This window comes from Apis cerana, linkage group LG10 (assembly GCF_029169275.1).
Source record: "Apis cerana isolate GH-2021 linkage group LG10, AcerK_1.0, whole genome shotgun sequence".
Taxonomy (NCBI): Eukaryota; Metazoa; Arthropoda; class Insecta; order Hymenoptera; family Apidae; genus Apis; species Apis cerana.
The window spans coordinates 6,178,471-6,187,457 of record NC_083861.1 but is presented as its reverse complement, the minus strand read 5'-3'; the positions used below and the strand labels follow the sequence as shown (position 1 = coordinate 6,187,457).

At 23.4% G+C, this 8,987-nt stretch overlaps 3 protein-coding genes across 5 annotated transcripts in view; 2 read left to right on the top strand and 1 right to left on the bottom strand.

Annotated features, from left to right (window-relative positions):
* Nucleotides 1-577: 577 nt before the first annotated feature.
* On the top strand, nucleotides 578-3,563 carry LOC108001196 (G patch domain-containing protein 2-like). 2 transcript variants are annotated; one of them, XM_062080940.1, is made up of 5 exons: nucleotides 578-1,023; nucleotides 1,597-1,772; nucleotides 2,091-2,442; nucleotides 2,535-2,737; nucleotides 2,798-3,563. In XM_062080940.1, the coding sequence occupies exons 2-5, from the start codon at nucleotides 1,616-1,618 to the stop codon at nucleotides 3,505-3,507; spliced, it is 1,422 nt and encodes a 473-aa protein (XP_061936924.1). In that variant the 5' UTR covers nucleotides 578-1,023; nucleotides 1,597-1,615; the 3' UTR covers nucleotides 3,508-3,563. The 2 variants fall into 2 exon arrangements, with proteins under 2 accessions (XP_061936924.1, XP_016917588.1); XM_017062099.3 differs by lacking the exon at nucleotides 578-1,023 and adding an exon at nucleotides 1,913-2,018 and having other exon boundaries at nucleotides 1,631-1,772.
* Nucleotides 3,564-4,010: 447 nt separating this feature from the next.
* Nucleotides 4,011-6,680, bottom strand: LOC108001170 (mitochondrial import inner membrane translocase subunit Tim9). 2 transcript variants are annotated; one of them, XM_062080942.1, is made up of 3 exons: nucleotides 6,556-6,680; nucleotides 4,446-4,512; nucleotides 4,011-4,275 (listed from the first exon to the last, which is right to left on the bottom strand). In XM_062080942.1, the coding sequence occupies exons 2-3, from the start codon at nucleotides 4,491-4,493 to the stop codon at nucleotides 4,042-4,044; spliced, it is 282 nt and encodes a 93-aa protein (XP_061936926.1). In that variant the 5' UTR covers nucleotides 4,494-4,512; nucleotides 6,556-6,680; the 3' UTR covers nucleotides 4,011-4,041. The 2 variants fall into 2 exon arrangements, with proteins under 2 accessions (XP_061936926.1, XP_016917547.1); XM_017062058.3 differs by lacking the exon at nucleotides 6,556-6,680 and adding an exon at nucleotides 4,700-4,850.
* LOC108001145 (uncharacterized protein PF3D7_1120600-like) overlaps nucleotides 6,572-8,987 on the top strand; it is a 74,252-nt gene continuing 71,836 nt past the window's right edge. Inside the window, exons 1-2 of the mRNA XM_062080936.1 lie at nucleotides 6,572-6,971; nucleotides 7,099-7,186. Of these exons, the coding sequence (XP_061936920.1) occupies nucleotides 6,572-6,971; nucleotides 7,099-7,186 (488 nt within the window). The remainder of the gene's footprint in view (nucleotides 6,972-7,098; nucleotides 7,187-8,987) is intronic.

Below are 8,987 nucleotides of genomic sequence, written 5' to 3'. Positions count from 1 at the left end.
TGTATGGTCCTTTCAGGACCGAATACCGATCTTACGTATTTTAATGACCAATGCGTAAGGAACGTTGATTTCGTGTTATTTGTCACTTCATAAAAGACTCCATGAAACGTTTCTATACATAAGCAATCATACTACAGTCCCCTCGCGTCTGGGTACCGCAATCCCGCGCTCATCTGTCTGCGAATGCGCATAACATACGCGCAGATACCACTACGCGCTATTTACACAACTGCCAAGATTTCTTTTGATATGAATTCAAGCAGTTCCTCATTACACTATCACATCACACTCATATTCTGAAACGATCAAAAAAACTGTATTTTAACAAAAATTACTTAATTTTCATAAATGTAGTTTGAACTCGACAACTGAAAAATGACAAAGTCCTCGGACAGACACGAAGCGTCCGTAAAACACACAACCGGAAATGGCCGAAAAAAATATGCTAAAGACGCATTTCCAATATTCATAATTTTCAACGTAAATATTAATGTACAATTTTGATTTATTGATAAATATCATTATTTTGTTGAAAATTATGATATAAAATTTGTTCAAATACTGAAATATTTCAATATTTATATTAAATCTAATATTTTATATATATAAAAATAATTTATAAATTATTTAATACTTTATACTTTATATTTAATTTAATATTAGTAAATAATCCATTCAATGTTTGCATTATGTATACGTATATTTCATTTATATGTATCTATATGAAAATATAACTTTTTAATATTTATTTAATTTTAAAACATCTATGTAACTTACTTGAACTATGACCAAATTACATATTATTTCTTATAAGAATATACAGACACATATAAATACGATTCTATACTATCGCAAAATAAAGAAGATAGGAAGATTTATAGCGCACAGTGAAAACATTTTTAGAATTGACAGTTTTCTATCATTCATCTTATTTTTTTTTTTAATTGTCAACAAATAAAAAATTTACTTAACAATGATATCAATTTAAGGAAAATTTATATCTTCCGCAATTTTATATACAAGGTAAATATTAAATTGTATTTTTCTATTTTATAAGCGATTAAAATAAGATGCATTCTAATTTTTTTTAAATCTATTTATTTATTTTTAATAATCAAAATTTTCTAAATAAGAAGATAAATACTTTAAATTTTATTATATATTTTATTTATTTATCATTATTAATATATTAAAATTTATTATCAATTAAAATAAATAAGATTAAAATATAAGATAAGATAAAAATAAAATAAATTTATAAAATTTATAAATATATAGTACTTCAATTAAATTTTCTATATTTTTATTTTTTGCGTAGTTATTAAAAATATTTAAATTATATATATAAAAATCAATAAATATTAAATATAGATTATTATTTAAATATAGTTACATATTTATAATAAAATATATCCATTGAATTATATGATTTCATATAACATCTTTAATTAATTATTTTAATTAAATCTTTAATAAATTATTATAATAATTTAAAAGAACTATATTTTAACAATAAAATTTATTATATAATATGTTTTTAATTTTATATATTTAATATCATGATATTATATAAAATCAATGTTTATTATAATTTAGAAACAAACACATCCTTCAAATGGAGCGTGTTTTGAAAGCTGTACCAGCGGATTTAAGAGTAAAAATGGAGGCACTTGTGCATGATTTAACTTTGGCATTAGAAGAAAGCAACAATAGTGCAAATATGAGACGCAGATGGGGTATTAGAAGAAGAGCCCGTTCCACGGGCAATATTCGTAAGTGTAAAATAATAAAAATATAAGGAAACATAATTTTTTTTGTAAAATTATTTAAATATTTTATATGTTAATATGTTATATAAATGTTTGTGAAATGAAGGTTAAAATGGATTCTAATCACATTTCTATGAAATTAGTTCCAGTCTACTTCTACAAGGCAGACAGAGGATTGTTATCAAGATTGTGTTTATAGAAACCATATTTCATTACTCAAAGAAGTCAAATTTTATAAATCTTTGAAAAGTAATTTTTAACACTTGAAAAATAATCAAAGAATTTGAAAAATAATCTTCAAATAATTACTTTTTATTTCAGCATCACTTCACATGAATAAACAATCGGATGACAGTTCATCTTCCATTTGTGATATCCATATTCCAAAAAATAACACTGCCTCCAAATATCAATCTGATAGTGATGATACCAACCAAACAAAAAGATTTGCACGATTTTCTAATTCAAACAATGCTAGCAACATTGAAAGTGATTCAGTTAATGAAAATTTTGTACCTAGAATAAATCCACGACGTAAACGAAAATTTAAAAGAATGGCTATTGATTCTGATTCTAATCCATCAACTTCTCAGACTGTTGCATTGTCAGCAACACTTGCAAATAAAAAGAGAATTTTACGAAGTGATTGTAAAAATAGATATGGAACAATATGGTAATGTATATTATAAAAAAATATATGTATTTTTATATATATATATATAAATATTATGCAATAATAAAAAATCAAATTTTTTGTTGTTATAGGTGTGGAAAACGTAAAAGGTCTTGTAGAGAACGATCAACAGATTGTGATATGAGATCATTAAAACCAAATAGAAATACAAAATCAAAAAATCGTATCAAGATACAAACTGAAGATGGTATTGATTGTTCAAGAATATCCAGTTCAAGTATTTCATCTAGTGACTCAGAAACTGGACTTATGACAAATGATGAAGATCGAGAAGGTAATTAATTATTTTATGTACATAATGAGTATTATAATTATTTCATTTTTTTCACTTTAGGAGATGATGAGCAATCAGATTGGATTGGAGAACCAAGTTGGTGGGATGATGGCGAAAGTACTAATGAAGATAAAGTTAATACTGATTCATCATTTCAAATGATGATACATGGAAATTTTGAACATACAACAATTGAAACAAGAAAAAGTTATAGAAAAAGAATTCAAAGAATTCGAGAAGGTCTCAGTGGAAGAGAAATCCGTGCTGGTCGTCGACATGTTGATAATAAACCTGGATATTCGATTATTACATCAGCAAATGAAAAAGTTTCTAGATTTTTACAAGATCCTACTCAAAATGAACTTAGATTACATCCTATGCGACAAGCTGAGAGAGAAAAACTTCGCAGGCTTGCAAATTTATATAGTTTAAGTTTAAAAGGAGATTTAGGTTGTCCAATTTTATATAAAACTCGACATACTACACAAGCTATTTGCGTAGATCAAGTATCATTCAATCGATTTTCTGGTTATAAAAGGCTAAGAAGAACTCCACCAAATTCACCTAACTCAGAATTAATAATGCATAATCAGGAGCATCAAATTTCTAATACAGGTTTTGGTTCACAAATTATAAATCCTATATCAAATTTAGATTCATTGCAAGCATTACCACAATTTTCTCATTTTAAATGGGATTCAAATAGCATGGATATTGAAATTCATGGAAAACCAAAATTACATGATTTTGATCATTCAAAATCAAGTTAAATCAAACAGTTGTTTGTTAATTTGTTTTTTTGAAATAAATTATTTGTGTATATTCATATGGTACTTTATGTATGTCTTTTTATCAAAATAAGTATTTTATATTTTATAGTATTTAAAAAATTACAAACATTCAATGTAAATTTTTTTACATAATTCTCATCTGTGATTAAGATTATATAAATATGTAAGATTATATACATTTCTTTAAAAAATTATTAACTTAGAAATAATTAATATATTTATTAATCTATTAATCATTTCATGTCTAATATTTTTCAATGTATATATTTATATTAAAATTATATTAAAATTAATTGAAAAATTACATATAATTATATATTTTATTAATTTAAAATATTATCTATCTTGTAAATTTTTAGTTTCTTTAATTTTTTATTATTTTTCTCCAATTTTAATAATATTATTAAAATTTTTTATATAATTATTATATAAAATAATTAATAAGCAAAGGTAAAATATGTAGAAATAAAATGTTAAAAATATTTAATTTATATATTTTTATTAATACAATATTCAAGACTCTTTACTATCTAATTTTTTTTGAGCTGCAAGTATATTTTCATTAGCAAGCATTTGAAATTCTTCAAACCTTTGTGATATTCTTTGATTCATTTTCAAATATTTTTCCATGCAGTTTAGAGCACAAGTTTCTTCTTTTGCTTTGACATCTCGTGTAGTAAATTCATTTATACAGTCAAGAAAACATGTTTCTATCAATTTATTATAAGATGCCACAAAATCTCGAACCTGAAGTATTACAAATCTTCTAATAATTTAAATTTCTATTGTTTACAAGTTATTTTCGTATAATAAAATTTAAAATTCTTTATTTTCACATTAATGAACATTAATACATTCTTCATTAATTTAAATAAATTTTATGAAATCTTTTTTATCAAAAAACTATAGATACATACAGATTTAATTTGTTCAGGATCCACATTTGTAGGAACTTGCATAGCCATTGTAATGATATATTTTTTGCTAAAATATATTTACACAAATAAATATAGATATATTTCAATAAACTAAATTATATTATATAAATTAATTTAAGGTTAGATTATTATAGATTATGTATTATAATTTGAGATTATTTTAATAAAGCACGTGCAGGTTGAATAAACATGCACATTGCAATATATATAAAATATTAAATTAATTGTTTAACCTTCGTAAGTTTTTTAAGATTTTTGATAGGCTATAAAGATGTTTGATCCTAAAACCATCAGATCCAAAACTTTAGATCATCTTAAAGTTATATGTTCCAAAATTTGTCGCTACTAATTTTAATTTTTCGGAACACATTATAAAAAAATCTTTTTACGAAATCTTTGAATATAAATTAATAGAAATATTTAAAAATATAATTAAAAAAATAGAATTTTAAGAATTAATAAAATTTAATATACGAACTACATAAATGATAAATTATTCAATATTTATTAAAATTGAGTATTCAATATTTGTATAAAATTAAGTATCAATATAAGAAAATAATGGAAAAAATATAAAGATAGTAATTATTAATTATAAAGATTTTTAATTAAGGATAGTAATTAAGGATACAAATTTATAAACAATCAATGAAATATAACGAATTCGTATAAAATTATCATGAAGAATTTATCAATGGGACTGCACAAAAGACAAAACTATAGTAGAAAACGAGCAGATGTTTCATGTTAGCAGTTAACTATGGTATTCAGTCAAAGTAAGCTGGATCTTTGTTTTGAATGTATCGTGGTCTTTTATTTAAGAGGTAAGATGATGGTTATATTTTTTTTACATTATTTGTACAATAATTTGTGTGATATGAATTAAGAATTTCTAAATATTATATTATGTATTCTTTATTAAAATAATTATAATTTAAATATGCTTATTAACATGCACAAAAAAAAATAGAACATAAAAATGTACTAATAATATATATTTAATATATATTATTTATATTAATACTAATAATATATATTTAATATATATTATTTATATTAATACTAATAATATATATTTAATATATATATTAAATTACATATATTAAACTTTATTAATTATTAATATTATATTAATTAATATTGTATTAATTATAATTTTATATTATATCGACATCAAAATTAAGAAAAAAAAATATTGAATATAGTATTTAATATTTATATATATTAGTATTTATAAAATATAATAAATTAGTAAATTATTTAATAAATAATAATTGCTTATTTATTAAATGTTTTTAATAAAATTTAGTAAAAACTTTATTATTTATAATATTGATATATCATTATACTTGACTTAAATTATATAAAATTTGATATAAAAAATTTTTTTTTATAAATATTTTTTCAATTAATTTTTTTCACAATTTATCATATTATGCAAGTACATGCTATTTATTATTAATATAATAACGGTATAAAAACAGATGACAAACAGGTGTTCATAAAAGCAATAAAATGCTTAAATATATAAATTACATTACATTACGTAAATCTACTTCAACATTTAGAACGTATATCAAGCGAAATTGACAGGATTGACATTTTCAATTTTGCATATCATATCATAATTATAATAACGTTTGTTCAGTTCCAAATTTTAGTTAAATTTTACAAAAGTATAAAATGTTACCCACAAAATTCTTTTCTTTTTTATTAATTGTAAATTATAATGTTTTATTAACTTTATTATTATTCTGTTTCTTTACTCTTTTAACCACAATGTTATATCCATCACAAATTAGTCGGTAAAATTATAAGTAAGTAAATAAAATATAATTTTCATTACTATTTTACTGTAATATTATTTCAATAATCAAATTTGAAATTACTATATGCTATCATAAGGAAATTGTTATCGTAAAGAACATTGCTTTCTATAGATGGCGCAACGTTTCAATTTTTCATATTCATTCGTTTAATTTATTTATTTTTATCTATACATGCAGTGATTAATAATTTACAAACTAATATATTATAATAATTATATTATTTCAGAAAATTGAATAAAAGTAAATAAAGATTTGATTACCATAAAATTCTCTAAGATGTCACATGATAATCGAAATGTTTCTTCAATCGGTAAAACATTAAATTCTCTAACCAATAAAAAATTTTGTCCGATTAAATCACATTTATATTCATCTACGAAAATGCCTAAAAAAAATAAAGTATTATCTAAAAAAGGAAAATGGATAAATAATTCTACAACAAGATATCAACGTGGAATAAATATTCCTCTACAAAATGAAATTATGAAAGTAAAAAAAATTGAATGTAAAGACTATATGGAATCCATCGATAAAAGTTATGATGATATGAATGATGACAATCCAGTTATTATGTTGCGCAAAGAAATACAAGATTGGAGAATTAATGAAATATTAACATCTAGAACTGAAGAAAGACTTACAGGAACTTCAAGTGAACAACATAGTTGCAGTTATGGTATATTATTTTACTATATAAAATATAAAATATCTAAAATATTTTTATATCTTTAAAATATTTTTTATAGATATTTTTAATTTTTATGATTAATCATTATTATTATTATTATATTTATTATTTGTAGTTGCTTCCGGAGAAACAACAAAAAGACAACAAAGTCCGAATAATATTTCTAAGATCTCTACAATGTGTGTTGATTTTCCAGCAGTCACGTGAGTAATGACTTTTTATACATTCTTTATGCAGCTTGTACATTATTAATATAGTATTGCTAAAATGTAATTCTGAATCGAAAAAATCAATATAGTGAAATGATAATTTAGAATATATATTGCATAAATTGGATATTTCTTTTTTTTTTTCTAATTTTTTTCAACACGTGAATCAGTGTTAAAAATCACAAAATATTTGTATTCTTTTATGTGTTGTGTTTAAATATAAATTATCATATAAGTTTTATATATAGTTATAATAAGTGATAATAATATAATAAAGGTAAGTAAGAAAAAAATTTATATTTGTGAAAAGAAATTTTTCGAAAGTATTCTATAATATTTCGGGATAAGATTTGTATTTTCCAATGTTTGATAAAACGTGACCAAACTGATTGCTATGCGTTGAAGAATCAAGAAATAAGCTCGAGTATGTCTTACGTAAGTAACTGTAAATGAAGAACGATGGGAGAAACACGATTGTGTATCTTCACGATGCATATATACACGTGAGAAAGACTACGTCATTCTGGAATTTTCGAAAGTTTCTTCTAACCGGTTTCTGATTATACATGCAGTAAGACCTGTTTAGTACTCCTCGGTACTTGCATCAAGTTGAACTCTATCTTTTAATGTAATTACGTTATATACTTTTTTTATATAGATAAATATATATAGTGACGTATTATGAATGAAATTATAGTGAAATTATAGTAAGAAATTATTATGCAATTCTATAATTAGCTGTGATTCATTTAATCATTTTTTAAAAATTTATTCATGTACATAATTTATCATATCTGATTAAATACATAGAGAGTTAAAAATCAGCGAAACATAATTTTACTAACGAAAAAATATTTTTTTAGTGTTGATGTCATTTCAATTTTCGCGCGCTTTTAGTGGAGTCATCAAAGTGAACGGTCAATGTGCACAACAACGAAGTAGTTATTGAGAGGCCGTTGTAGTTCTTTAGTAGTACCGTCACGAATGAAAAATGATAATGAGTATAGTGCTGTAGGTTAGTGAGAACAATAGCCACTTACGCTAATCAACGGAGATACATGCCACGCGCGTTCGGTAGTAAAAATATTTTCGGTGATAATTCGTGCCACGAATGAGAAACATCGAGACATTGCCGAATTTGTCCTCGACCATGAAGTCGTTCTTTCGTCGTGACTGAATTTTCGATCTTTAAGCATATGTATATTCTTGTCATTTTACTGATGCCAGGCTCGTGCATATCGAGGAGGTTTTATTTGTCGAGTCACGAGTTCCGAGGACATTTGTCTTGAATACTCTCGAATGCATCATGTTGCGTTAATAATGGAAACGAAAAATAAAATCATACGAATATTCAAGGTCTGCAAAGAAACGAGACTTCAAGTGCAGCTAGCTCATCCGGATAATGATGTAGGTTAGGTTCCCAGCGGTATACATCGCAAAAATCAACATTCTTCGTAAAGCCAGGGTTCGCAAAAAACGTAAACCGGTTTGCCTCGTAAATGGCACACGAACGTGCGAACGGGAGACAGACACGATGAAAAAGAACGAGTGAGAGTAAAAGAGACATAAAGAAAAGAAATCTTTCAATCGTGATTTACGGTAAAACGATATTTCAATATACATATATATATATATATATTTTCTATTTCTCTAAAAAAAGAATTATTTCATTTCATTATATATAGTGACTTTATATTCATAGCAATTTTCTATAGTAATATTTTCTTATTGGATTAAAATTTTAAAATGATTTTAAGTTTAAGTTAATTATTTTTCATCATAATGAACTTATGCT

What these genes read in the sequence shown, in the direction of transcription:
- LOC108001170 (XM_062080942.1), bottom strand. Translation starts at nt 4,493, where the DNA reads ATGGCTATGCAAGTTCCTACAAATGTGGATCCTGAACAAATTAAATCT. An exon ending in ATCCTGAACAAATTAAATCT is followed by an intron (nt 4,276 to 4,445) that starts GTATGTATCTAT and finishes GTAATACTTCAG; the next exon opens with GTTCGAGATTTTGTGGCATC.
- LOC108001196 (XM_062080940.1), top strand. Translation starts at nt 1,616, where the DNA reads ATGGAGCGTGTTTTGAAAGCTGTACCAGCGGATTTAAGAGTAAAAATG. An exon ending in AATAGATATGGAACAATATG is followed by an intron (nt 2,443 to 2,534) that starts GTAATGTATATT and finishes TTGTTGTTATAG; the next exon opens with GTGTGGAAAACGTAAAAGGT. An exon ending in AAATGATGAAGATCGAGAAG is followed by an intron (nt 2,738 to 2,797) that starts GTAATTAATTAT and finishes TTTTCACTTTAG; the next exon opens with GAGATGATGAGCAATCAGAT.